The 27,304-nt window shown below is 52.7% G+C and overlaps 6 protein-coding genes across 12 annotated transcripts; 3 read left to right on the top strand and 3 right to left on the bottom strand.

Moving 5' to 3' along the window:
* The first annotated feature begins 112 nt into the window (after positions 1 to 112).
* Positions 113 to 4,285, top strand: APOM (apolipoprotein M). Its single transcript, XM_082346590.1, has 6 exons — positions 113 to 2,365; positions 2,745 to 2,899; positions 3,189 to 3,262; positions 3,356 to 3,454; positions 3,632 to 3,730; positions 4,139 to 4,285. Exons 1-6 carry the CDS (start codon positions 2,252 to 2,254, stop codon positions 4,162 to 4,164), a joined length of 567 nt encoding a protein of 188 aa, XP_082202716.1. The 5' UTR covers positions 113 to 2,251; the 3' UTR covers positions 4,165 to 4,285.
* A 123-nt stretch (positions 4,286 to 4,408) lies between these two features.
* On the bottom strand, positions 4,409 to 6,886 carry LOC309607708 (uncharacterized protein C6orf47). Its single transcript, XM_082346576.1, has one exon. It carries the CDS (start codon positions 6,056 to 6,058, stop codon positions 5,165 to 5,167), a length of 894 nt encoding a protein of 297 aa, XP_082202702.1. The 5' UTR covers positions 6,059 to 6,886; the 3' UTR covers positions 4,409 to 5,164.
* A 1,040-nt stretch (positions 6,887 to 7,926) lies between these two features.
* On the bottom strand, positions 7,927 to 10,432 carry GPANK1 (G-patch domain and ankyrin repeats 1). 2 transcript variants are annotated; one of them, XM_082346566.1, is made up of 3 exons: positions 10,293 to 10,432; positions 9,317 to 10,021; positions 7,927 to 8,553 (listed from the first exon to the last, which is right to left on the bottom strand). In XM_082346566.1, exons 2-3 carry the CDS (start codon positions 9,913 to 9,915, stop codon positions 8,109 to 8,111), a joined length of 1,044 nt encoding a protein of 347 aa, XP_082202692.1. In that variant the 5' UTR covers positions 9,916 to 10,021; positions 10,293 to 10,432; the 3' UTR covers positions 7,927 to 8,108. The 2 variants fall into 2 exon arrangements, with proteins under 2 accessions (XP_082202692.1, XP_082202693.1); XM_082346567.1 differs by having other exon boundaries at positions 9,317 to 10,018; positions 10,293 to 10,430.
* A 591-nt stretch (positions 10,433 to 11,023) lies between these two features.
* On the top strand, positions 11,024 to 15,623 carry CSNK2B (casein kinase 2 beta). 5 transcript variants are annotated; one of them, XM_082346583.1, is made up of 7 exons: positions 11,024 to 11,162; positions 12,301 to 12,383; positions 13,105 to 13,207; positions 13,734 to 13,879; positions 14,329 to 14,404; positions 14,552 to 14,741; positions 15,394 to 15,623. In XM_082346583.1, the coding sequence occupies exons 2-7, from the start codon at positions 12,312 to 12,314 to the stop codon at positions 15,482 to 15,484; spliced, it is 678 nt and encodes a 225-aa protein (XP_082202709.1). In that variant the 5' UTR covers positions 11,024 to 11,162; positions 12,301 to 12,311; the 3' UTR covers positions 15,485 to 15,623. The 5 variants fall into 5 exon arrangements, with proteins under 5 accessions (XP_082202709.1, XP_082202710.1, XP_082202708.1 ...); XM_082346584.1 differs by lacking the exon at positions 11,024 to 11,162 and adding an exon at positions 11,555 to 11,694 and having other exon boundaries at positions 13,764 to 13,879; XM_082346582.1 differs by lacking the exon at positions 11,024 to 11,162 and adding an exon at positions 11,563 to 11,694.
* Positions 15,624 to 15,776: 153 nt separating this feature from the next.
* Positions 15,777 to 18,162, top strand: LY6G5B (lymphocyte antigen 6 family member G5B). 2 transcript variants are annotated; one of them, XM_082346588.1, is made up of 4 exons: positions 15,777 to 16,197; positions 16,491 to 16,526; positions 16,665 to 16,793; positions 17,079 to 18,162. In XM_082346588.1, the coding sequence occupies exons 2-4, from the start codon at positions 16,502 to 16,504 to the stop codon at positions 17,480 to 17,482; spliced, it is 558 nt and encodes a 185-aa protein (XP_082202714.1). In that variant the 5' UTR covers positions 15,777 to 16,197; positions 16,491 to 16,501; the 3' UTR covers positions 17,483 to 18,162. The 2 variants fall into 2 exon arrangements, with proteins under 2 accessions (XP_082202714.1, XP_082202713.1); XM_082346587.1 differs by having other exon boundaries at positions 15,777 to 16,526.
* Positions 18,163 to 19,955: 1,793 nt separating this feature from the next.
* LY6G5C (lymphocyte antigen 6 family member G5C) lies at positions 19,956 to 25,180 on the bottom strand. Its single transcript, XM_082346592.1, has 3 exons — positions 23,833 to 25,180; positions 22,588 to 22,755; positions 19,956 to 20,487 (listed from the first exon to the last, which is right to left on the bottom strand). The coding sequence occupies exons 1-3, from the start codon at positions 23,933 to 23,935 to the stop codon at positions 20,324 to 20,326; spliced, it is 435 nt and encodes a 144-aa protein (XP_082202718.1). The 5' UTR covers positions 23,936 to 25,180; the 3' UTR covers positions 19,956 to 20,323.
* Positions 25,181 to 27,304: the final 2,124 nt, after the last annotated feature.

Here is a 27,304-nt window from a genome sequence, read left to right as displayed (position 1 = left end):
GTACACGTTTAGGCATCTCTCCACCCCTGCCGGTGCTGTCCATTTCTTACGTGCGCGCGCTTAAGCAGTAGGGGGTTGTGGTGGCCGCTATAAATGCCTGAAAAAAAATTATCAGGTGGGACTCTTCGACTGCCTCGAGAGCGGCTTTGAACAGTTATATGGATCTTGGAGTTTGGAGACTGGGGATTGTGCCTCGCTAATCTATGTTAAAATCTTGGCCGGCAGAGAATTTGAGGCGGCACTGTCCTGGCCACCTAGAATTCTGTCTTCCTCTTACCATCGTCCTCGTTGCGCCACTCCTTCGGCGCCTCCGGAAGTCACCCTTTCCATAGGCGGTTGGAGGTGGCTCTCGAGCTGATTTGCGTGCGGTGGCGTCGTTGGGTTTGACCTCGGTTTTGCCCGGTGGGCGTTCTGTGGCGCCATGTTCTTCCCCGGCGGTGTGCGGCCGAGGGGACACGCCATGTTTTGGAGAAGCGAAGGAGTTACTACTTTTCAGGACTTTTGTCTAAAAAAGGACGCCTCCGAGTTCGGGAATTGGGAGCAAATGGAGTTACATTGGACCGAAACACAAGACTCTGACCCTGGGGAATTGAAAGGGCCGCCTAAGGGCTTCTGCGGGCCGGAGGTCCGGGGGGATTACCGTCCCTCTGTCCTCTTCTCCCCCAGCCCCTCGGGCAGAGGCCTGGGCCCCGCGATGCTCCAGCCAGACCCGTTGCTGCCAGTGTGCCTGCCTCTGGTGCCCATCCTTTCTGGGATTCGTAGTTTATACCTAAGTCCCAGTACTGTTTCAGTTAAGAGTTCTAGTAAGCACCTGTACATGAGCCCCTAGTTTGTGCCAGCCAGTTTGCTGAGGGTTTCACGTACTGTCATATTTAAAAGGCTTTCAACATTTGAGATAACTGTTACATCCATTTTACAGGTGAGTACACTTAGGCGAATGTAAGTGGCAGAACTGACAAATTCAGGCCTACCAGACTCCCTTGGGTCAATCACTTCTACTTTACTGCCCCAATAACTTGTATTTTAGTTTTTTTAATAAAAAATGTCAAACATTACCCCAAAACAGTAATAATGTACCCTCATATACCCATCATCCAAAGTTTATTCTTTTAACTAAATCGCAAGCCCATAGCAAGCCTCACCTCTCAGAACAAACCTTTATGGCAGTCTGTGGGTTATAAATAATATATAAAAGAAGCCCCACACCTTCCATTACATTAACTGCTCCACCCACTTGGCACTCACTACCCAATGACTGCCTCTTGACACTTCTTTCCCTACCTGCTGTTACTTGAGAACTTAATACCCACCAGAGACTAATAAGTACTTTACAAACACTACTATTAATTATAGCGAATATTTATTTTGGACTTATGTGCAAGCCTTTGCTATGGGCTTTATGTGCATTAGCTCTTTTAATCCTATGAGATGGATGATTTGCTCATTTTACAGATGAAAAAACAGGCATAAAGATTAATAAAATTATCCAAGATCGATAAGTAGAGTTAAGGGTTTGGACCCACTCTGCCTGACACCACTGTCTGTTCTCTTTAACCACTAGAGTATGTAGGCTCTTACTTATACAAATAAACATTGAGTGAATGAACTCATGTGTGAGCAAACTTTTCTGGGGGGTGTACATATTGTTTCCCCAATTAACAACTTCAGAGAGAAAGCCTCCCATCCACCATGCTCCAGCACCTGGTTCATACCTGTTCTAAAGCACTTACCAGATTGTACTGCAATGATTTGTTTACACAGCTAGTTTTCCATAGACTGACTTCTTCAAGGCCAGGGACTGTGTCTTATTCATTGTTATGTTCCCAGGGCTTAGCCAGTTCCTGACCAACAGCTGGAACTCAAAAACACTTAGTTTGCTAAGTGAGCGAATGAAAGACTCAATCCACTTCTCTTCATTGCTGCACAGCACAGCAGATATCCCAGCTCAGATATGGGTTAAAAGATCACAGGCCTACCTGGGGGGCTCAGCTCTCTTAATTCCTGGGAGACCCTGGACATGCCAGGATGTACTGTGGAGTAGTTGCATTTAGAAGATGGGGAGGAAGTCCCAAACACTGTAAGTAATCCAGGCTTGGGTTGGAAAACAAGGTTGAAGTTACTCATTAGCAGGTGAAAGGGTCAAGGGTCGAGGCAAGGGGGCTGGAAGCAGAGTGGACTGAGCAGCCAGTGGGGGAGAGCAGTTAAGGCACCAGCCACTCCACGCAGACCCCCAGCTCCCTCCTGCCTGAAGATGTTCCACCAAATTTGGGCAGCTCTACTCTACCTCTATGGCATTCTCCTTAACTCCATCTACCAGTGCCCTGAGCACAGTCAACTGACAACTGAAGGAGCAGATGGGAAAGAGGTATGGACTGAGAATGTGGGAAGCTTTGCCGGGTTGGGGGTTGGGGAGGCCTTGAGAAGTGGCCTAGGATGACCAAACAGCCACACTGGGAAAGGAAGGGAGGAAGAGGATGTGGCTGTTGTGATGATGAAAGCAAGAAGTAAAAAAAATATTAGTACTGTGGCCATCAATGTGAAGACATGGTAGAATTGGGAGGTGGGGTTTACTGAGGAGGGGCAAAGAGGAAAAGTCATTTAATGACTCCTTGTCATGGATCCAACCCTCAGTTGGAAAAAGGCAGCCAACACCTTCACCCCTAAGCATTGTCATTCTGACGAAGAGGTTGGATGGATTCTGTAGTGAGACCCACCTTCTTCTGCTCCCCTCGTCATCTCTCCAGTTCCCAGAGCCCCACCTGGGCCGGTGGTACTTTATCGCAGGGGCAGCTCCCACCAAGGAGGAGTTGGCGACTTTTGACCCTGTGGACAACATTGTCTTCAACATGGCCATGGGCTCTGCCCCCATGCAGCTCCAGCTTCGAGCTACCATCCGCATGTGAGTGGTGAGGAGGCAGAGGCACCAGTAGGTACAGTCTCTGCCTAAATTGTGAGCACCCACCCACAAAGAGCTGGGCTCTTTGGCATATCCATTATTCTTGGTCCACTTGAGTTCAACAGCTCTATTAGTTTCTCTCCGGAGAGATAGGGACCTAACCATCCCTTGGTAGCTTGAAACCCAAGGGGAGCCAGGCTTCAAGAGGGAATAAGATGGAATAAATAGAGGCTGGTACTGAGTGGTTGAGGTGTCACTCAGTCTTTCCTCCTTGTCACCACCACCTCTGCAGGAAAAATGGGCTCTGTGCGCCCCGGAAATGGATCTACCACCTGTCTGAGGGGAGCACAGATCTCAGAACCGAAGGTTGGTTCTCTCCAGCCCTCACTCTCCTCAAGCCCCCTGGGCTTGCTTGCTTCTGTACCTCTGTCCTCACACTTTCCCCACCCACCCTGACAGGCCGCCCTGACATGAAGACCAAGCTCTTCTCCAGCGCATGCCCAGGCGGAATCATGCTGAAAGAGACAGGCCAGGGTTACCAGCGCTTCCTCCTCTACAGTGAGTGAGGGTGCCAGGCAGGAAGCGCTGGGGGGAAGCGGGGGCGGGGGGCAAGAGAGCCCCTTTCTCTGGGCTCCGTGACATCATCCCAGGAAGGGCTGCGTGCTTCCATGAGGGCCTCACCAGGGGCGGTGCTGAGAAGCATGGGCTTTCACGGGCCTTGCCTTGCTCTTCCAGATCGCTCACCACACCCTCCCAAGAAGTGTGTGGAGGAATTCCAGTCCCTGACCTCCTGCCTCGACTTTAAGGCCTTCTTACTGACTCCCAGGAATCAAGGTGAGGGGGTAGAGTCCCACAGAAAACAACTAGGACTCACCAAGTCTTCTGTGAGTGCTGGATGAAAGGGACTCAAGTGATGTCACCAGAGGGCATGGCCAAAGGCCGACATCATCACACTGGCTGTGTTGACACTTCCATTTGTGTCACAGACTGTGATGGCACCACAGGGAGCCAGGATGGGCTCTGGGATACTCAAAAGAGAGATTTCTGAGTTTGCAGTGGATAAAAGGGGCAGAGGGTCAGACAGGGGGCAGAGGTCTGTAGCGAAAATAGGCCTCAGAGACCCCTTCTCTGACATGGGGGAATGAGGGAGTGCATTCTTCCTCATCCCATTACCGTCAGCCTTGCCTCTCTCCCTGGGTCTCCTTCCTTTTCATCCTCTTTTTTTCTCCCTCCTCCCACCAGAGACCTGTGAGCTGTCCAGTAACTGACCTGTGGCTTCATCTGTGCCCCCCAGATGGATACAGTGGGAACTGAGATTGTGGTGGGGGGAGAAGCTGGAGACTCTTAACTCCCTTTCAAGAATAATAAAGATGATTTTTCAATCCTCAACTCATCTGGGGGTTTGTCTCCCAACATCAGTCCCACTCCCCCCATTTCAATACTCCCTCTGGACCTTCTACCACCTAAGCCCCCAGCTGGACGGCGTCAGGAAGGACACTGAGCGACAGTAACTCTCACTTTTAGTGGTGTATTTAGGATTTGGTGTGACACACTTATTTATTGCTGAGTGAGCAAAGCCAACCCCCCAGTGGGGTCTGCAAACTCCAGTGCTCCCCCATGCTGCCTATGAGCTGCCAGCCCCTCTGAGCTGGCCCTCCTGCCAACACTGCCAGCACCATCCCCACTCCCTCTGGCTCCTAGGAACACCCAGATCCCCCCTGCAGGCTCCCCATCACCTGTGGGAACCCCATCCAGACCCCCTAATCCACCCACCTAGCAGTGCCACTCTTCCCTAGATAGCACAGATCCCAGGATCCACAGGATCCCTTGAGTCTCTCAGCCACCCTCTTACCCCACCCAGAGGTCTGTCTGTCTTGCCTCTAGTCTCCTCCACCCCTGGAGAGTTTTGAAAGGTAGAGAAGACCCTTTAGTCTTTATTCTCCACCACCACACTTTTTTTTTTTTTTTTTTTTTTTTTGGTTTTTAAAAAGCGGAGGTGGGAAAAAAAAAAACGAAGTGGGAGAAATGTAAAAGCAAAAATTAACAATAGCTGGTGAATTCAAGGCCAATGCCCCCACTGTCCATAAACACAGACACCCTAAACAGCTCTGCTGTGTGTGAAGGGGGGCTCTGTGCCCTCATACTCCGGGGTTTCTGCCCCATCCCTGAGGTCCCTGTGCTTACAATGTGGATCATGTCCCCACACTATCTTCACCCTTGCTCCCAACCCACTGAGGGTGGGACCCTGGGCCACACCCCACCGCGTGGTCACAGCCTCTTTCCTGGGTCTCCCCTCTGCTCCTCACCCTCCCTCCCCAACTTCTCGCCCTCCAAGTCAGTGGCCTCCCCATCCCCACTGGGCTCCCGGAGGCTGACAGCCAGCACCAGGGCCTGTAGAAGACCAAAGAGGCAGGCAAAGTGCAGGGGGTGAGCGGTAAGTAGGCTCAGCACGGCATGGAGCCCATGCAGGGCAGCCAGGAAGGACAGTAGCCCATGCAGCCAGAGGCCCAGCGGTCCACGCAGGCCCAACGCGTCCAAGGCTGCCCGCAAGGGCCTTGAGCACAGCCCTAGCAGGGCTGAGGCCAGAAGCTCCAGCAGATGCAGGGTCAGGTTGGTGGAGATCTGCAGACACTCCTCTGGGTCCCCCAGGTACTGGTAGGGAGCCCCTGCTCCCCCACCTGTTTCCCCCCGCAGCCAGCCCAGCAGCTTCTGACGCTGGCCAGGCTTCTCCGCTGGGGCTTCAGGCCCAGGGGGACTCAGTCCCTCTTCAGGGGACACACCAGGCTTCCTGGTGCTACCTGAGTCCACAGGATTCCATCCTAGTTTGGGAATGGTCTCTCCAGCCTCCAATCTCCCAGACTCTTGAGTGCTAGAGACAGTCTTGTCCCACTTGAGAGAATCCATTCTTTTGCACCCCAGTTGCTCAACTTGGGACTCCCTGCTTGGTTCTGGAGCAGCCCCAGAGCTCCTCTGTGCACCTGAGTCCTTGGTCTTGGGAGGCCCCAGATCTCCCATGGTTTCTGGGGCACTGTCCCAGTCACTCCCTGAATTCTCAGAGGAGCTGTCCATCCGTCTGGGTTCTGGGGCGGGCAGGTCAGGCCTCGTTGATTTCCAGCGGCCCCAGGGGCGAGGTAGCCAGCCACCAAGCTGTCGCAGGAACATGGTTGGGGTGTGTAATGAGCCCCCAAATTCTGGGGCTGCTTCCTGGCACTGCTTAGACTCTCAAGTTTGGGGGCTGAGGGTTCCCTCAGAAGCCACAGTCTGTTCAGGCTCAGAAGAACAGGTATCTGCTGGTGAGTCCTACTCTGAATTCAGAAGTGGCTCCCCACTTCCCTGGATGGTCATGCAGCCTCAAGTGTGTCAAGCGGCTTGTTTCCTTTACAGTTTTGAGGTAAAGGAAGGCACATCCAAGTTCATTCACCACCACCACCCAACACACAAGATTCCAAAAGTCTCAGGATCTGACAAAGCCTGGGTCACCCCCACAGTGTCCTCCCTGTTTTCCAGGTTTCTTTCCCAGCAGGCAGCACCCCAAGTTTCACTCACCAAGGCTACGCCCCAAGGTGCCCCAGAAACTGGGGAGGAGGTGCTCCATCCAAGAAGGAAGGAAAGAAGGAAGGTGGCCCCGGGTCCTAGATGCTCCGGAGCAGGAGAGTCCTGAACTGCTGCCCTAAGGCAGCTCAGGAAGAAGTCTCCTGTTAGGTGAGTGAGGGAAGAGGTATCCGACAAACTCCAGCCAGCAACGTTCGTCCCTTGATTCAGAGGGCTATGAACCCTATAAAGTGGCCCCGCCGGCCCCTGAGCACGCAGCTGAGACTCGGTCTCCCTGAGGTCAGGCCGGAGATGTCCTCGGAGATCCCGGTTGCGAGGCAAAGCGCGGGCCTGCCTGGGGAGCCAGGCGTCCAGGCGCTGCAGCCCCTCCCGGGCCCAGCGTCCGGGCCGCGGCCTCGCAGATCCGCCCGGAGCCGCAGAGCCCGGAAGCAGCTGCACCGGGACTAGAGGGACAGGCGGAGGCGGAGCCCGAAGCTCGCGGGGCGGACCCTGCCGATCCACTACCGCCCCCCGCCCGCGCTGCTTGTGCGCGCCATCAGTGCGGACCGGGCCGTACCGCGGGGCGCAGAGCCAAGATCACAGGGACCCAACGCCTGAATGTAAACCCAGCTTTCCCTTTTCGTCGTCTAGAGCCCCCGTGACGCCAGTGTTCCCTTAAACTCGCCCGCCCGCTTTAGTCCCCTTTTCTTGTTTATGACTTCATGAAAGGATTTTTCCGGAAAAGAAAGCTGAGAGGAGGCTTGGGACTTGAGTAGCCCTTCCTTGCTCCTCCATGCACGGATTTTACCTCTTGGATTTGACGACAGTGAGCGCTTCATGTGCCTGGCACCTAGTATGAGCAGCACAAGGGAGGAGCGGAAGAGGAAGTGTGGGAAGGACAAGTGTAGACAAATAGGATGTGCTTCCTGCCCTCAGGAGTTTTCAGGTATCAAAATGAAGAACTTTGGCTTAAAGTGTATATTTGGGAGGCCAGAGTTCCGGTCCCAGTTCAGCTAATAGCCTACAGGCTGCATAATCTTACGCCCTCCTATCACACTGGCCTCTTCCTGCAAGACCCTACCCACCCTCATCAGATCTGAGCCTTCCCTGAATTCCTCTATCACTTGTATTTGATCACATCCTGTCTCCTCCAGCTGTGAGCAACCTGAAGACTGGGAAAGTCTCTTACTCCCATTCTTAGCACATAGTATATGAACTTTGTGAAATCAGTGATTGAATTGGCTGGAGTGGGCAGGAGATGCCTTCTGGGGGAGGTTAGACTTGCATAGAGATGGGTAATTCCTGGTTCAGGGATTAAAAAAATAGGTGGGGCACTCTGGGCAGTGGCTGGGACTAGAAGCGAACCAGACTGGCAGGGAAGTGACCCTATCATACCACCTAGCAGAGCTGCCTCTTCTGGCTCAGGTAGAATTTCATGTGGCCCCCAGCCTGTTTGGCTTCCCTGCAACAGCTTCCAGAAAAGTGAATAAAACACCAAAGAAGGGGAAAAGCTTGATTTATTTCTCAACTCTCAGCCTCTTTTCTCCCAAAGGCAGAGCCCACTGATGAAAACCTGAAGGTTTGGAACCTGGGCAGACCCCAGGAAGTAGAAGCCCAAGTGCCTAGGTCAGGGGCCCAAGTTCAGACTTCAGCAGCAGACGAGGGTCAGAACTTGCCAAGGTCAGAACTCAAGGTTCATGTATGTCCTCAGATCCCGCTCCCAGGCCCTGTCCTTCTCCTCCTGCCTTCTCTCCTCCTTCCGGTTCAGTGTGGTCACCCTAGGGGCTCTCTCCCTCCCAGCCACTGCCCGTGTATCCCGAGCTGGGAAATGTGTAACTCGGGGTTGGGGTGCTGATCTGTAGCCTAATCCTTCCTGGTCCCTCTTGAGGACAGTGGGGATGGGATTGGCACGGCCCTCGCCCCGGGGTCCCAGCCCCATTCCAGGCTCCCAGCCCCCCCTCAGCAGCAGCTTGAAGCCGGGGCTGGAGGTAGGCACCCCAAGGGGCAGGTTGCAGGGCCGGACATCCTGGGACAATGACAGCAGGTGAGCAGTGGATGTACGGTGGTTAGAGTCTTGGAAGTGGGCATCACAAGTCTCACAGTACTGGGGAGAGGGGGATCGGGACCTGCAGAGAAAAAAGAGAAAGGGTTAAGGGCAGCACAAGGGTTTAGGCCTCAGAGGTGGGTGGCAGGGTGGGACAGGGTCCTTCCAGTATTTCTGCTGAGGAACAAATTGCCTTCCTCCCCACTTAGCAACAAGGGACCCAAAGGGGAATAGCTGGGAGAAGAGGTTAAAAGGTCTCACAAGGCTCTTGGGTGAGGGAGGAATAATAATAATTACTATAGCTAATGTTTGTATAGTGCTTACTATGCTACAAGCACTGTTCTAGCACTTTACATATATTAACCCATTTAATCCTAACAACCCTTTGAGAAAGGTGCTCTTATTGCCCCATTTCTTAGATGAGGAAACTGATGCACATGGACATTAGGTTGCTTGCCCAAGTAAGTACAGTCAGGATTTAAACCCAGGGAATGGGTAAACACGGGAATATAGCAAACATTTTATAATGACTTTAAATGGACTATAACCTTTAAAAATTGTGAATCACTAATATTGTATACCTGTAATTTATATAGTATCATACATGAACTATGCTTCAATAAAAAAATAAAATACAAAAATAAAAACTAAAAAGTAAATAAATATGTAAATTTTTTAAATAAAAAAAAAATAAACCCAGGGAGCTCATGTCCGTAACCAGACTGCCTTATTAGCCTACACTAGAGGACAGGGGAGAGAACCAACCCTCCAGCTCTGTTCTGGGGCCTCTGGTGTGGAGTAGCTAGGAAGGAAAGAACACAACGGAAGATAAGGCTTCCCCTCACCGGTTCTCTGGACTGCTCGTCTCTCTGGGGCTCTCTCTGACCATGCGGGCCACCTCAGGGAAGCCCGCTTCTTCTGCCAGCTGAGCAGCATCCCTGCCACCCAGCTCGCAGACCCCCACCCAGGCAGCCCCACGGCCCAGGAGATAGCGCACAGCTGCCCCCTGGCCTGCTCGGGCAGCACACATCAGGGGGGTCCACCAGAAAGCATCTCGAGCGTTGATATTCCCCCCAGCTCCCCCTGCCTCATGGGGATCCAACAGTCTTTTTAGTTTTGCCACATCCCCCTCCTGGGCTGCTCTCAGTATCCGGTGGGTCATCTTGTCCTCTGCCCCAAGGGATCTCCTTTGTCCATGTCCTCCTGATACTCCTGCTGCAGCTTCCCTCATCATTCTTCTTCTCTTCCTGGCAGACTCAGACTGAGCCCTCTGGGGTTCACGAGTGCTGCTCTCATCCCCAGTCAAGGCTTCGTAGAAAGCCCGGGCTGCAGCTCCATCCAGGGTGGGCTTCAGCTCTTCAGGCTGTGACTGCAACTGCCCATCTTTCCAGAGATCACTGGGGTCAGTGGCTCGGGTAAAGTTAATGAGGGAGGCCCCGGACATGGCTTTTGGGAGATCTGGGAAAATGAGACTAGGCAGGGGGAGGATGAGACAAGGAAGCCAAGCCCCTGGTGGTCCTGCAGTGACCAGAGCCACCTCCAGACACCTGCTGGGAGAAGGAAAAGTATCCTTAGCGTCAAAAATCCCCTCCTAACCCAAAAGTGACCCCACAACCTAGGACCCTGCAGGGCCTGAGGACCATAGATCATGTGGAAAAACAGGAAACCCTACAGTAACAGACCATGCCCCTTAGTAAAGGTTAACAAAGAAGTCTCCGTAAGACAGCTGCCCAGAGGTCCTGCGCTCCGCCCCCACTCCCATCCTCATCAACAATAAATAATAGGCTCTCTGAGGCTACTTTACCACCGCGTAAGACATACCGTTAAGAAAAACAATCAGCCTGGCTCTTTAAATCTTCCTCGATCCTATTTCGGGTAACGTCTTTCCAAACAAAAAGACTTTGACAGACTTGACACTTCTCCGGAAGCAGGAAGCAGATTTCAGGGAGAGGTTCCAGTCTGTGTTGGTTTGTAGCTTCCGTACTGCAAAATGGCGCTACTCTAAGCAAAGGAGTCGACAAAGAGTCACACGGCACAAAGACGCATGCGTGGCTTGGGGGGCAATTACTTGAGGGCGCAGGCGCGCGCAAGCGCCGGGCTGTTTCCCGCCTTGGAATCGTTCCAATAGCACACACGCAACGCACGACGTACCCAGGTAGCGCGAGGACCGAGAAGGATCCGTCGGTTGGGGTGCTGCTTTTACATAACGCCCCCACAATGCCCTTCGCCTCCCTCAAGGTGGCCCCCCGCTCCGAGCTCATTTTCTGTCCCTGGGAAACTTCTCTCGGGGTTAATAAAGGCCCTGAGGTGGAGAATGCCCAGAAACCGTGAAAAGAAATAACGCCTCAGAGCCCCTCACCATTACTCTGACCAGGGTTCGAAGGTCACACTTAGCGCCTGCAGCAGCCCCGTTCAAGCCCTAAGAGGAAATGGAAAAGTGCAACGGAACAAGCAGCAGAATGGCTGGCGCCACCTCAGGTTAGCGCACGGGGCCGTCCTGGTTCTGTCGCTGTTCAGTTCAGCCCAGTACACCCTACCCAGGTCCCTCGGCACGGAACCCGGCCTCACCTCCCGCCCCCGGAGCCCAAACCCCAGGGTGAAGCATTGGCTCCTTCGGGGGTCTCCTTGGCGGACTGACTCGGGCAAGGAGCTCGACAGGCGATAAGGACCAGGCTGGCTGGAGCGGATGAGGTCAGTGCCCTGGGAAGCGGAGCCGCACCGGGGCCTGAGGCTCGCTGTGTGAGGGGAGCGGCAGGAAACGACCCCGGCAGACTTGTTCTTCTCCCCGCCCTTCTCGACCCCACGGTACCGGGAATCACACGACTATATTTCCCAGGCTCCCTGGCCCAGAACGCGATACTATTTCCGCTTCCGGTGGAGCCTGGCCGCCCCTTGCTGCGCCCCGCCCCCGAGCGGCTCCCTCAGGGGCCTCGCGACACCAGGGTCGTGCGCGGGTCATCCTGGGATTCGTAGTTCGGCTTTCCCTAGTTTCGCCAGTTTCTCCCTACCGGGGACTCCATTTCCCGGCGTCCACCGCGGCTCCCGACGCTAAGCACTTGCGCGTTGCCCTCTTCCCCACCCTCCCCAATTTCCACTCCCCCCCCACCCCACTTCGCCTACCGCGGTCGGGTCCGCGCCCTGCGTTGCAGCGGTCTTCGCGGTTCCTTGGAAGCAGAAACTCCCCTTCCCCCCCCGTCCCCCGGTCCCAGTCCCCGTCCAGTCGGTGAGTCTGGGGTCGTCCCCGCGCCGTATCCCCTGTCCCTGGGCGCGGCACATGGGGTCTCTGCGCCTTGATATGGGGGAGGGGAAGGAAGTGATCTGGTCCAACACCGAGGGAGGGAGAGGTGGCCAAAAGGGTGGAGGCGGGATGTGGGGACTCCCATGTAAAGGGACCTGAGGGTCACCCCAGGCCATGAGAAAAGGAGGGGCCCGGCTCTTGTTTGGAAAGGATAAACTTCGGAACCGTTGGGAATGGGGCCGGGAACACGCGGAGACCTGCGGGGGTAGGGAGCCTGAGCCGCGGGCCCTGCCGGAGTTGACACGGAGGAGAGAGGGGCCTGGCCTTCGGGAGCGTCAGGGATGTGGGTAGGACTGGTGGGTCAAGACCTGTCGGTTTCTCACAAGTGGTGGGACCCTAAAGAATTTATCTAGTCTCAGAGAAAAGGGACCGAGATGTGAATAAGAGGAGCTAGAGAGACGTGCTCCAGGTTCGGATCTTTTAAGAAAGGGTGGCCCCAAATTCTTCCATGGTTGGAGGGCAAAGTGTGGAAGGAGGAAGGATATCAGAGACAGGGAGGGAGAGCTTAGCCTTACACTTCTCTTTCTCTAGCTGACGTGAAGATGAGCAGCTCAGAGGAGGTGTCCTGGATTTCCTGGTTCTGTGGGCTTCGTGGCAATGAATTCTTTTGTGAAGTGAGTTCTTCTCAAACCCCCCTATCCATCTCCACATATAATCTGGCTAAATAAAATATTCTCCTATATATTCAGCTTCCATACACTTCTTTCACAGGCTTACATAAAAACTCTTTCTCATCAAGGAAGAGTTTCCTGAGTCACTCCCTCACTAACTTGTGGTGAAGGGGCAAGGCTGGGGCCCCAAGTCAGCCCTGCCATTCTCCAGCAGTATAACGTTGGAATGTCAACCTGTGTATTTTCTTTTTTATTACCACAGTGGTACTAGTAGTACCTATTTTTGGTGGCTGTTAGAATTAAAATAGTTCCTACTAAAATGTCCTGTAACATGCAAAGCTGTGTGTTAACATAAGGGATTGTAACTGCCTTCAGAATTCAAGCTGTTGAGCCTCCACCTTCCTCAGAGAGCCAGCTGGCCCTAAGGAGAGGCCAAAACTGAGATGGGAAGCGGGAATAGGGACAAGGATCATGAAAGGAATGTCTCTCTAAGACGGGGTTTGCTGTACCTGTTTATCCTTGGAAAAGCAAACCCAAAGCTTTTATGGGTGGGCAGTATATGTGAGCTGGGGAGAGAGACTCAAGTACTTCTGCTGAGCTGGGAGTGCGGAACAAAGGGAATAGAAGCAGTTGTGTTGAGGTTAAGGCACCAGTTCGAGCAACTTGCCCAGGTCAAAGCTGAGGATTCTGCTATGGGTTTCCTTTTGACTTCATGTCCTGACAGGTGGATGAAGATTATATCCAGGACAAATTCAATCTCACTGGACTCAATGAGCAGGTGCCTCACTATCGACAAGCTTTAGACATGATCTTGGACCTGGAGCCTGGTGAGACACCCTCAGGGTTGTTTTGTGTGTGTATGCTTTTTTTCCTTTTCAAATCCTGTTTATCTGCTTCTTGAATTTGTAAATTCCCTTTTGGTTCTCTGACTCCCTTAACCCAAAGTCCTCTACTTCATTTTGATTCCCTACCTCACTCTTGCTTAGTTTTGTGACTTACACCGCTTGTTTCCATATTCTGATTCTGTTAACTTAGCACTATTCCATAATGCCCGTTTTTCCATGAGTCTTATTTTCTGCCTGTTTTCCCTGCCTTGCACCTTCTAGGCTAGAGTTTTATCTTCTGTGGTGACATCTTTGCATTTATGTATAGAGGGAGAGAAGGGAGTAGAGGCTGAGAGGGATGGAAAGAAGGCAGAGCTGCCTTGGGTTGGTGGAAGGGTCAGAGGCCCAGGTTTCTGGGTCAAATGCCCAGGCCATGGGTGGGGTGAGGCTCAGAGTTGGATGCTGGGCTAACTGAGTAGCTAGCAGCCCCTGGGGGTGGGCAGGGCACCTAAAATAGCTGTAAGACAAGTGGTTGCATTTGGTTGGGGCCATGTTTCAGATGAGGAGCTGGAAGACAACCCCAACCAGAGTGACCTGATTGAGCAGGCAGCTGAAATGCTCTATGGATTGATCCACGCCCGCTATATCCTCACCAACCGTGGCATCGCCCAGATGGTGAGGCCTCTCTACTCCCACTTGGCTCCTTCGGAGGCAACAAGAGAAACAGTTCCCTGCAGCAGGAAGTCACTTGTTTCAACCTTGTCAAGGAATCTAGCTGAGAAGAGGGAAAAAAACCTCAGAACCTAGGCTTAGGGGTTAAAACCTGATTGAGGGTTGTGCTAAAGGGGGTGTTTTCAGGGAGGGAGATGTGACCTTGGGCAGGAAGTTGTAGACTGCTTCTTTCTCAGGGAATAAGCAGCGAATGGCTCTGATGGTCTGCAGCCTGCCTAACTGGAGGAAGGGAAGCAGAGGAGTCTTGAGGGCCCATCTGAGCCAGAAAAGGGGCCTCTGGGCAGCCAGAGACAGGAGGATTTGGGGACAGAGTGATGTGGGTTGGGCTGAGGAGGGGGTTGCCTCTTTTCTTCATACCTATCCAGCAACCCCTTCCATTTTATTCACTGCAGTTGGAAAAGTACCAGCAGGGAGACTTTGGCTACTGTCCCCGTGTGTACTGTGAAAACCAGCCAATGCTTCCCATCGGTGAGTGTTGGAAAAGGGAAAGAAGGGCCACATAAAATGGCAGGTCCACTGGGAAGGAGCTGGGGCTCAGCAAGTTGGGGCCTGAGTCCAGGAGGGAGGTTGGGCAGGCTTGGGTTACCTGGCCTGCTGAGTCTGGCTGTCTCCCAGGCCTTTCGGACATCCCAGGTGAGGCCATGGTGAAGCTCTACTGCCCCAAGTGCATGGACGTGTACACACCCAAGTCATCGAGGCACCACCACACGGATGGCGCCTACTTCGGCACCGGTTTCCCTCACATGCTCTTCATGGTGCACCCTGAGTACCGGCCCAAGAGGCCCGCCAACCAGTTTGTGCCCAGGTGGGGAGCAGGGACAGAGTCACCAAGGGTCAAAGGAAAGGGCCGGGATCCCCCAGAAAGAAGGAGGACAAGGACAGGGCATGGTCCTTTCTTGAGACTTACTTCTCCCAAAGCCAGGGCTTTTCCCTGCTGAGTGACCTTGGGAAAGTTGTGTGATCATCTATGCCTCAGTTCCGTTATCCATAAAGTGGGGATAGTGACATGCCTGACAGTGTATTTTTAAATGTATGAATCGCTTAAAATAACGTTTGTCACTTGAAGCAACATTTAAACAATAGCTATCCTTGTTGCCATCTTGGGTGTTCAACCTTCTGCCAGGAAATCCTCAGAGCCACGGTTCAAGTGTGGTTTATCTTCCTGGAGTATCATTTTTACTCTTGTGTAGAGAAGGAGAGTTCAGCTTTATATTAAAACGAGTACTGATGTGTGTGCTTGTGCGTGTGTACACACGTGTACGTTCTAGAATTTGAGTTTAAATGGATATTTAAAATAAATTTCCAAAAATTTTTGAGAGAAGAAGTTTGGGAACCACTGCCCTTAAGTACTGAGCAGGCTTATGAAGGAGCTGGGGTGGGGAGGCAGGAATGCTGGCCACAGGCAGGGCCAGGATGGGACTCACGCTGCTGCCTCTCTGACCTCTGCCCTGACCCAGGCTCTACGGTTTCAAGATCCATCCGATGGCCTACCAGCTGCAGCTCCAAGCGGCCAGCAACTTCAAGAGTCCAGTCAAGACGATTCGCTGATTCCCCACCCCACCTGTCCCCAGTCTTTGACACTTTCATTCCTTTGCTGCCACCCTTTCAGGAACCCTCAATGGTTTTTAGTTTAAATTAAAGGAGTCATTATTGTGGTGGGAATATGAAATAAAGTGGAAGAAAAGGCCGTGGGCTGATTTGCTGGTGCTTGGGGTTGGAGAAGGGAGGGTAGTGGTGTGCTGGACCCCAGGAGCTCTCCTGGCCCCGCCCACCCCCCTCAGCTTGAAATCCAGCACAGATTTGTGCCCAGTGGATTTGGGTGATGTTTTTAGTAGTAAAGCAGAGTTCTAGAATTGGGTGTGGGGATGTGCAAAGATCACAAGGAAAAGACTCAGAAAAATCAGATTTCAGAGACTAGAGAAATATTTATTCTTTTTGGGCCACCTATGGTTGTCTGCTTATACTCTAGGGAATGTAATCAACAACAGTTTGGGTTTTACAGGGAAAGTGGTCCCAAAATAAAGAGAACTGTAAGGGGTGGGGAGAGGAGGGGGCAGGGTCCAGAATTGCTGTTTTGTGGTGTCTGCCTGCCCCCTGCTGGGGAGCTGAGACATGCCCATCTCAGAAGGATGGGGGTCACTGGGCTCCTGGCTAAGGTTTCTCCCAGAACAATAGGGACTGACCCTATTGTGTGGGAAGGATAGCAAATGGTACCAGAGAAGGAAACATCCATGGACCCTTGAAAGGCGCACAGGACAAAGGTAGGCTGCTGGACTGGGGCCCAGGTATTGCCCCTGTCTGGGCTACTGCTCCCACATTCAGGAACCAGACCTGGTGGGTGAGGACACGTCCCTCCTGCCAAGTTAATAGGTTCCTCCCCCAGGCAGGAATATAGCTCTGTACCTGCAGTAGCTCCTGCCCAGACTCTGCCTGTCAAAACCACCCTGCAGTTCAGGCTCAAGGAGCATGGTCACAGGAAGGTGGGGTTTCAGAACACCCCTGAGGGACTTCCCCTCTCCCCAGAATTCCGTGATGAAGGCCCATATGTTTGTAGGTGTGCTGGTCATGATGGGCTTCACAGTGGGAAAGGGTAAGTGGGACACAGGGGCAGGGAAGGAGGGGTGACTGAGTCCAGGGAGGGGGTGGCTCTGGATGAGCGGGCTCCCTGCAGGGCAGGGAACTTGGAGTGAGCCGACACGGCCATTCCTCCTGTCTTCCACCTCCCCAGCTCCTGTTCCTGAAGTCCGGACCTGCCACCTCTGCCTCTTAGAAGATCCTACTATAGGATGCGTTTCAGGCTCGGAGAAGTGCACTATCAGCAGCTCATCCCCGTGCATGGTGATCAGCATCTTTCATAGTGAGTCAAGTCCCAGGAAGGGGCTACTGGTAGGGCAGCCATGGCTTGGTCTCCTCTTGTAGATGAAGGCTGCTTGGGGCCTGAGGTCTAAGGAGATGGAGGATCCTGGAAGGGGAGGGGTCTGGGGTTCTGTGGAGCCAGTTAAACTAATTTTTCTGGCCCTTTCTGAAGGAGTCTGGGATAGGAATTGGGTCTGGGTGAGGGATCGCAGAGTCTGTGAAAGGGGTGCCAGGTTTGGGGACTAGGGGAGGCAGCAAGGGTTGTTAGCTGTCCCCTCTCTTCCAGATACCAAGGTTCGCTTCTTAATCCGAGGCTGTGGACAGCACAAGTCTTACCAGTGCCAAGAAAAACGCCCCACCTACCTCTCAGAGTACTGGTACTACGCCCAGTGCTGCCAGTATGATTACTGCAACTCCTGGTACAGCCCCCAGCTCCAGAGCTCCCTCCCTGAGCCACCTGAGGGGTCCCTGGCCCTGCCCCTGTCTGAGTCCCAGATCCAGTGGTTCTACCAAGCCCTGAACCTCTCACTGCCCCTACCCAGCTTCCATGCTGGGAAGGAGCCTTCTGAAGGCCTGGACCCCCTGGCTGTCCTGCCCCTGAATCTGAGTTTGTCCATTGCTGACCTGCGCCGCATATACTGGTTCCTCAACAATTCAGGACTTTTGGTTCTTCCCTGGTCTAGGCTGTGATGTCTTACCCTTCCCAGATTTCACTCTGGTCCAGCGTCTCTCCCCTGACACCCCAGCATCATGTACTGCCCTCTCAGAACACTCACACTCTCTGGTCTGTGAGTTCTCAGTCTTCCTTTCCTTTGTACTTTCATCGTCTATATGGGTTTGGTTTAGTTTCCTCCCCAAAAAGCAGTTGGCGCTGCACCCAGTGCCCTTCGTCCACCTAGAAAATAATCTCAAATGTGAATTCTGCCTAGGCTGACCTGGGAAAGGCACAGTGGTTTCCTCATCCCTTTCCCATCATCTGAGTGGGATCATCCCCCCCACCCCCCATCTTCCTGATCCCCTCTCAATCTGGCTATTTCCACTCCTACACCTGTCTCTCAAACCTTGTGCCAAACTGAACTTGCATCAAGAAGGGTGAAAAAAAAAAAAAAAAAGAAGGGTGAGAGGCGGACTTTGTGCAGATTTCCTGACTGGGCACTCTGGTGTTCCTACCTCACTGTCTCCACCACCCTCACTCCCGCCTGGTCTCCTGCTGCCTTCTCTCATCTCTTGTCCCCATCTTTGGCTTCCACAGCCCCGCTCCACGTCCCTGAGTCCTGACACCCACTTGCACAGATTCCCAGGGAGAGGAGAGGATCTGTCCTCTGCTCCACATTCCCCAGTTTCCCTCCACAATAAACAAACTGGGCTAAGTCTGTGTCACATTGTTTATGGGGTCAGGCTCAGGTGTGGGCAGGTGTAAACAGGTTAAAGAAAGTTAACTGGGCGTGGGGTTCAAACAGCATTGCAGAGCCCTGCCCACTCCACTTGGCCTTTGTGGTTCCTCATGGCCTGCTGTGAAGAGCCCACATCCATCCCACCCTCTGCTCAGCTAGAGATCAAAGTATGAGGATTGTGACTCCTGCCAGCCTTAAACATACCCTACAAAACCTAGAAAGTTAAACCCGGGTGATGTCAGGTTTTTCCACATAAGAAAGGAGGAGACACTCAACCACGAAAACTCAAGAGCAAACCAAAGGGCACAGGTCTGCATCTCAGAGTTACCTGGAGCTGAGGCACCTGTGTTCCTGCCTATTCTCAGTTCTTTTCAGGATCCTGGGACCCAGGACCCCCTCTGTGAGGGCCTAGGTGGAGGGGGTGGGAGAGTACAGAGAGCACACAGGTGGGGCTGCAGTAGTAGGGTCTTTCACTTTAATATTTAGAAAAACTGCAAGTATGCAGAAAGCAACCTTCCCCGTATGTTCAGTAAACACTGGACACACTGCTCTGAGCCAGGCCCAGTATTAAGCACCGAGACTTGCAGATGAGTACAGCCAGGTGTCCACCCTTCCGAATCTCACAACCCAGTGCTGGGATTATGAAACCTTTTTCTGAAAAGTAGTGCAGCTCTGTGGCTGGGAGGCCCAGTCCCAGCTCCTCTGCCACTTGAGTAAGTTGGTCTCTGTGCCGAACTTTGGTCACCTGTCAAGTAGGGATAGTGCCTCAGGATTGAGAGAATGTCAGTGTGTGCACACAGAAGTTAATGGGCTCAAAAATAGACATGCCTTAGAGGCAAACAAACACAGATTTTGGTCTATTTAGTTTTAAACCTTTTTGGCCGTACAGATGTTTGCGCACCATAAGGTGGGTTTTTGTAAACTACACACCTGTGTTACCACTCACTGAGTTAGCATAAAGGCCTTTATCAGCACCCAAAGCTGCCTTCATGCACCCTCCTAGACCCTCCTAAAATACAGGGGTAGCCACTGTCCTGAATTTTGTCTGTGTGCTTGATAGAAACGACATCACACAGCATACACTTCCTACACAACATTTTGCATGTAAACAGATTTCTGTGGCCCCTTTAACAGCTTGTGCTCTAGTGGGAGAAACCAACATTTGTTTCTAGGTTAGGAAGCAGTTGGAGGTACAAAGAGAGGTACAAGCCACTGTGTCCCTCTCTTGCCGCCCCAATTTACCCCATGACCTCTGACTTAAGCGTAAGTCAAAGGCCCAGGTATACACAGCTCCAGCAAGTCAAACTGGAAGACAGCCTCAGAGGGTGAGAAACCCAAGGCCCGAAATTGAGTAACTTACCATGGTCCTTGAAAAGGGAAGTTAAGCCTGGAATCAGAGAGGTCACTAGGCCTTGCATCTCTTCACAGAGCTCCTTCCCCACCCTCTCCTCCCTGGGACTGGTTCTTTTACACCTCCACTCCTACCAACACACCCCCATGAACCTCCCTACCAGTCCCCATCCAGCTCTGGGTCTGACAGCACTTCTGAGGATGCCCACTACCCTTCTGGTCTCAACATAGGAGGGCTTGCAGTTCCTCTTCACCTCTTTGTGCTGAGAGCTGAATCAGAGACAGTGGGGCAGGGCAGGAGCAGAGCTCTGCAGAGCTGGGAGCCACTTACCTGCCCCTGATGGGGCACTCAGGCAGTACCACCTCCCTCAGCCTCCACATCCACCAGAAGAGAGAGGCAAATCAAACAGTTGGTACATCTATTTATTTTGGAGGAACAGCTGGGGACTTGGGACAAGAGAGGACTGTGGTGGGAAAAGAAGCAAAGCAGGGTAAAGGGGCATCCTTGCGGTGGGAACAGACAGGAGGAAAGATGTCAGACTGAGGACTGGAAGGAAAACTCCAGAGAATTCTGGAGAGGGAGCCTGGGGAAGGGGCAGAGTGGGAATAGGGGTGTTGAGGGGCGTCAACCAAGAGGCAGATAGGACTGGGGTCCAGTAACTGCTGCTGAGGGCGGCAGGGAGGGCTGGTGGGTGGGGCCGGACGTTGTTCTGGCTGCCCCCAGGTGGAAATCAGGAGGATGGCTGGAAATTGGCAGGTTTTTACTCCAGAGGTCTCTACAGAAGTTCTAAGGACCATATTTTATTCTGTTCTGAGGGTTATTGCAGAAATTCCGGAAGCAGCATCGAGAGAATATCCAGAAGCCCAGCACTGGAGAAGTGTGGGTGTACGAGCAATCACTCATCTGCTCCTTGCTGCGGCAGTCACTCACCATGATCTCCGAACCACTGTCTGGGGAGGGACGGCAGCAATCAGTGACACAGAGTTCCCAGGTAAAGCCCCTCACCCTCCCATCCCCTCACCCCACATGGACTTGCCATCACTGCCCCGGACCCCCAAAATGCAACAATTCCTGGAACTGGACAGGCCAGGGAGTGCCAAGGAGTCACCAGCCATGAACTCTGTGGAAGTTTCCCAGGGAAGGTTGGTGGGAAAGAGCCATTTGAGATACAGTGACAGTTGGAATGGGGTGAATTGGGACTTGTGGAGCAAAGTGAGGAGAACCAGCACTTCAGGCGGGACCATGTAAGAAAAAGTTGGGAGATGTATTGGAGGTCAGATTGCAGACAGGAGGTGTTTGTCGTTTATTTTGTGGATCAAAAGTAAGAGAAGATGAGGGACTTCCCTGGTGGCACAGTGGTTAAGAATCCGCCTGCCAATGCAGGGGACATGGGTTCGATCCCTCGTCCAGGAAGATCCCACATGCCATGGAGCAACAAAGCCCGTGCGCTGCACCACAACTGCTGAGCCTGTGCTCTGGAGACCACGAGCCACAACTGTTGAAGCCGGCACACTCTAGAGCCCGTGCTCCGCAACAAGAGAAGCCACTGCAATGAGAAGCCCGCGCACCGCTACAAAGAGTAGCCCCCGCTCGCAGCAACTAGAGAAAGCCCCCGGGCAGCAACAAAGACCCAATGCAGCTGAAAATAAATAAATAAAATATAAATAAATTTATATTAAGAAAAGTAGAAGAGGATATCTCTGCTGCTATTGTATATATGAGAGCGGGGAAATCTTTGTGCCCATGTACGGGGATGTTCACTGCTGCCCTGCTTGAGAGAGTGAAAACTTAGAAGCAACCTAAAGGTCCATCAGTAGGGGGATGGATAAATCAACTCTGACATGCCCATGCCGTGGAATACCATGCAGCAGGACAAGGAAGCTGGTTACAAACTGATATGGAAACATCAAGTTCCCATAACTGTTAAGTTTAAAAAACAAGTGCAGAACAGTGCTACAGTAGTATGGTACTGTTTGTGGAGGAAAAAAGAGGTGAAAAGGAGTAAACAGCATATTTGTATAGGGTGGGATGTGCACAAAAGATCACAGAAAGGATAATAAAGGCAATTTAAAAAATGGTTTTATGTTATTCATACCTGAGAGCTGGGTGAATTGGGCCAGGAGTGGGAGGGAGACTTTTCTTGAATACTCTGATGTGGAACCACATCTATGCATCAGCTGTTTTAAAAAGTATAATGAAAGGATTTGAATGAAGGCAGCTTTGTACAGCAGTTGTCAAGAGCACCATCTCTGGAACCACCACAAACTGTGGCTCAGCCTCTAGGAGATTTGTGCAAGGTACTGACCTCTCTGCACCTCTGTTTCCACATCTGTAAAATGGGGATAACAATGCCTACCTTGGAGGGTTGTAAGTGCTTAGAACAGTGCCGGGTACATAGTCTGTGTTATGTGTTTATTATTGAAAAAGGTGAGGGATCAGGTGGAAGAGCAGGCTTGAGGAACAGGGAATGTAGTCAATTTCCAGCAAGTTGAAAATGAGGTGGAGATATCCAGAGGGCAATTTGACATTACAGTTTGGCCTAACATTCAGTTTTAGGAGGATGCAGTATGTGCCTGCTGGGTGAAGCCAAGGAAGCAGATAAAATCCTCTGGGAGAGTAAAGAGGAGGAGAGCTAAGGACCAAACTTTGGGGAACGTGAACTGTTAAGGGTCAAGACTTAGTGAAGACTCAGTTAAAGGCAAGACTCAGTGAAGGAGACTGGAAAGAAGCAGTGGAAGATGTAGGAGAAGAGTGGTACTGGCAGGAACTACTGCTGACAGATGGGGAGAAGGCAGCCTGAAGAAAGGCCAGTAGATTTGGTGATCTCCAGGGTCCCCTACAAGGCTGGGTGCTATGAGGAGGGTTAGCCGAGAAGGGGAGGGGAGTAGAGGTGGAGATGGGGAGTGGCTCTAAAGGAAAGGAAGGAGAGAGAGTGGTGGAACAGTGTCTTAGAGTTGTGGGAACCAGAATTAGGGTGCAGCTTAGAAGGCTGGTAGAGACTCAGTTTGGGAATGGGCTGGGCCCACGACGAAAGGGAGAAGGCAGCTTACTGTTCTTTATGAGCAGTGTCATGCAGCTGCTGCCCTTCGGGGTGAGGCAGATGTCAGATCCTAGAAGGCATCCCAACTCCTTGGTCTCCAAGAGGCATCGATAGCAGCTTAGGTATTTGTTTAAATGAATCTGATGAAGGGGTTCTTGATCATAATGCTCAAACTCACCTAGAATACAGAGAAGCACTGACCCCAAACCCACCTAATTCCCAGACTGGCCAATCCCACTGTTCCCTCCCACCTCCCCATCTCAGAAAACCATAAAATCACCAATTCTTTAATGAACCATCTGGCTTAATCTAACATCAGAAGCTTTAGTTCTCATTAAAAATCTCCATTCTCTGCTCTTTTACCTCCTGAAATGAGGAACTCATTCATTCATTCATTTATTCATATATTTAAGGGGCTAACGTGCCCAGCACTCTACAAGCCTCTAACTTTAAAGGTTAGGCCAAGGCAGCCCATTCCAACTTTTGGCAGCCCTGTTAGGACAGTTCTTCCTCTGTGACTTGGTTTCACTGTCCCCACCCAACCCCCAGACTCTTTTGAATATGCTTTCTTAATCTATAATGTTCAGAAGTGAAAACATCAGAGTGCATCATCACAGGACAGGAAGAATCTCAGCTTTGTGTAGACAGGAGACTTCAAGCAGCCCAAGGCCACATTCTTTGTTTGGTGGTTCTCTCACTGAACAGACTCATATTAAACTTTGTCCACCAAAGCCCTCCCCAACTGCATGCATATTCATCTCCTTCCTCCTCTGATCCCAGGCCCAGACCACATGTTAATGAGTCCCCAGACCCAGCAGAGCACTTGGTGTAAGGCAGATGCTTAGCAAACACTTTGGATCTTGTTTCTGTGTCGATGGTGCTTTGCAGCCAAGTGAGGTTATCAGGCTGGATTCAGCCTTGTTCTACGCTGTGGATCCTGAGGCTGTCATCTGGCATGTTCTCCCAACCCTCCCTATTCTGTATTGTCCTCAGATTCTAAGAGGTTCCCTTTAGTATCTCCATTCAGGTCACTGCTGTTGAGTGAGACAGCCCTGGGGTAATCACCAGAAATCTCCCTCAGAGTGAACATCAGTACATTATCAGTCCCCAGGCATTATCCGACCAAGCCCACCCATCCCATCTTTCCTCCTGCCTGGGTTTATCTGAATCTCCTTGGCAGATGTACCAGACATCTATCCAGGGTTTCCCTATCCAGCAGGATAGGAGACCCTTCTGACCCCTTAGAGCCACTTACCAAACGCCAAGCTCATCACGACCAGCATTATTAAGAGGACCGTGTACAGGGCTTGAGGGGGGCCCGGATTCCGGCTACCTGCAGGGCCTGCCATAACATGCATGACTGCCCACCAGCCTCCAGTTTGGCCTTATATTGGTGGAAGAGAAGTTGGCGAAGACGAAGGGGAGAGGCAACATCCTTTTGGGGTGGAAATCAGTGCCTGAACAGCCAGAAGGACAGAGTGTCCTCACCCACGGCCATTCTGGGGTCTAACATACTGGCTTGGGGACAAGGACCCAGCAACAGGGGAATGAGAGGGGAAACTTCTTTCATATTAATTCAACAGGCATTCATTAAATCACTGCATCAGGTGTTGGGGATACAATATTGCACAAAGTCCCTACCCTCACAGAGTACACAATCTAGTACCGGAGACAAGTCAACGGACAATGAAGGGGGGAGGGGCGGGGAACGCGGGCAGAGTGCTTCCGGGGAGAACTTGGGCAGTGGAAACTACTGACCCAAGGGGTTTCATCAGAGCAGTAACGAGATCAATTTCTGTTTGTAAAAGATCTCTGAGGCCAGAAAACTACTTAGGAAGCTATTCCTAAACCCAGTCACAAGATGGCGGCCTGGTCTAGCAGAAGAGAGGGAAGCCGCGAAGTGAATGAATCTGAGCTGCATTTAGAAGAAAGACTGGACAGATTTGGACTTAGACTGAATGTGAGGTGAGGGAAGGGGGATAGGCTTGCAAAAGGGGGTGATTGTGACACCATTTTTCAAGATGAGAAAAACGTGTCAGAAATCCAAAAGCGAGGACACCTGAGTCGCTAATGACCGTACTCAGCCCAGTGCCCCCTGTGGGTTCCGGGAAGTCAGAGCCTTTCCCTACGCCCCCCTTTTCCGGCCCCGCCTCAGCTCAGCTGCAGGTCAGTGGGTCTGATCTCCGGCGCCCACAGGCTCCGGCGCTGTGTGCTCGCTCTCCGCGCCTGGCTGCACCTCAGAGATTTTGGGAAGACGCGAGGGCGGCCCCCAGCCCAAGCTCAGCTCTCGGCCGGGCGGCTGGGGAGGGCGCGCCCGGCATCGGGACTCAGGCATCCGGCCCTGTCAGACACCCAGAGCACTAGGCGGCTTCCCCGGAACATGGCACTGTGGTGCTAACATCCCTCCCCACACCCGGATTCTGGAGACCACACAGCAACCAATGAGCGGCCGCGGACTGGCTCCAGGCGCCCCATCCACTTCCCCCGCCGGGGGCCTGCTGGGCCCACCATGCCTGCTCCGTCTGCATCTCGCCAGGTCCGTCTCTCTGTGAGAGACACAGGTTTTTTGCTTTAAGGGTCGGTGGGCTAGGGGAAGTCCTCGGCTTCCAGGAACCCACCACCTGCTCCAACTTCCAGTCTGAAGATTTGGGGCCGGGCCCTGCCCGAGGGTTCCCTGCGGTGGTCCCAACGCTATCCAAGAATCATTCGGTCTCAGGGTGCTGATGCGGAAGATGGGAAGAAACTGACGGAGACACGCCAAGAAAGGCGGACGCGAAAGAAGAAATACGAGAGGAAAACACACGCCACTGCGCGCACCCCAAGAGCCTTGGGATGATAAAAATAAGAGAATTATTTTAGAGAAAAGTCAAGAGTAATGGAGAACTGGGGAGGAGCACCCGGGACCGATATAAATGTTGGTTGAATGAGTGACAAAGTGATAGACGAAAACAATTAGACAGCGGGGGCTGCTTTTGAAGCAAAGAGAGCAAAGGAGAGGCAGAAGGGAATTTCACAGCGCCCTTTGACTCCCTCTCTCGAATATAAGCGCAACGAAAAGGCCAAGGGCGTTATGGGTGGCTGAGGCTGGCCTCCCTTAAGGGATCGCCCTGAGAGGTCCGGGAGGACTTGCGGTGGAGCTTCGGCAATCAGGGGCCCAGGGCGTAGCAAGTGCGAACAGGCGAGTGGTTATTTCGGAGCTGGGCTGGGCCTTCTTCAGAGAGGGAGTGGCCTTAGGGTCATTAATCCCGCCCTTGTTTCGTTTCGCTCCTCCCCTGTCCACGAGGCAGGGCGCGGCTTCTGCGCGCGCAGAGCCGCTAGAGTTCGTTGTCATGGTGACGGGCTCCTTGGAGGCTTTCCTGGGGTGAAGAGGCGGGGCTTTGCAATAGTCGTCATGGTGACAACAGCGGCTGGAGAAATCCACGCTGAGGGCCCCTCCCACCGGACAAGGGATACCTGAGGGTAAGCAGCCAAATTGCCAAACAAAGCAGGTCGGGCCTTAGGACAGAACGCTGCAATTAGAGGAAAGAATCGGGGAGACCGAGGGGCGGAGCTATGGATGATTGGGCCGGGCGAAAGCCAGGTTCTATTAGGGGAGTGGCCGCGACAGAGCGGTCTGGAGAGGAATTACAGAGGGGATCTTTAATCAGAATAGAAATGAATGAAAAAATGAATGACTGGGCTCTTGAGGGAGCTGGGAAGGCTTGGTGATTGGATGGATGGATGGATAGGGACCTGGCTATCCCCGACTCCTGGGCCCCCCACTCTCTGGAGCCTTTCACCCTCGGGGCCCTCATTCACTTGTGACAGTGCGGGAAACACATGCCCCTCCCGGGGACATGGAGCAAACCCTCAACCCAGACACTCAGTTCAGAGCCGACTCCAGCACCTCACACTGGGAGCAGCGCAGGGTGGAGCCTGGGCCAATGAGACATGGCAAGATAAAGGGTGGCCCAGCCCGGGGCCCACCTCTTCTTCCCAGGTTTCCTGTCCAGTTGCTAGCTCTCCTTTTCCCCAGCCTCCATCCCCTCTCCCAGTTTGCCTAGCAACTCTGGGATGCCTGAGTGTCCAGGCCTCACCTGGTGCCCACTACAGCAAGAGCCAGAGCCTCAGCGGATGTGGTATCTGCATCTCAGCTGGTCTTCTCCCGAGACTGCTAGAACCCTGATAAATAGGGTGAGGAGTGGATGGGGAGCTGGTCCCACCCTGGGGTGGGGGTGGTTCTGAAAACACAGCTGCTGTGAGCCTTATCAGATAGGGAGTAATCTGAGGGGGTAGACTGAGACTCCTTGGTGGCGTGGTCCAGAATTCAAATGTTGAGCCTCACTTCTCCCCACCCACTTCAGGTATCCAAGCACCCCTCATGGCATCCACTGTTCTCTATAGTATGTGCAGGGAGAAGGGGGAGGGAGATGTGGTTGTAGAGGCAGGTCAACAGAGTCCCTAATGGCCATGGCCAGGAAGAGGGAGTCCTTTGTGTCTAGGGTGTGAGATGTGGGGCACCCCGTGTTTGCATTTAAGGAGGTTCCCTTAGCTGAACAAAGACTTGGTTTCCAGGGGGCTAACTGTCCTGATGGCTCTGGAAGGCAAGGTTCAGAATCATGCAGCTGGCCCCACAGCTTCACGCTCCACACTTCCCACCCTGTTTGCTCCCTAGGGCAGGACAGAGGAGAGGGCTGCCAGTATCAGCTCTCCAGTATTTGCTAAAGGTGGAGCATTCTGGAGCTGTG

Source organism: Balaenoptera borealis (assembly GCF_965194805.1).
Source record: "Balaenoptera borealis genome assembly, chromosome: 12".
Taxonomy (NCBI): domain Eukaryota; kingdom Metazoa; phylum Chordata; class Mammalia; order Artiodactyla; family Balaenopteridae; genus Balaenoptera; species Balaenoptera borealis.
Note: the sequence above shows the minus strand (reverse complement) of the source record. Positions and strands in the feature narration are given on the sequence as shown.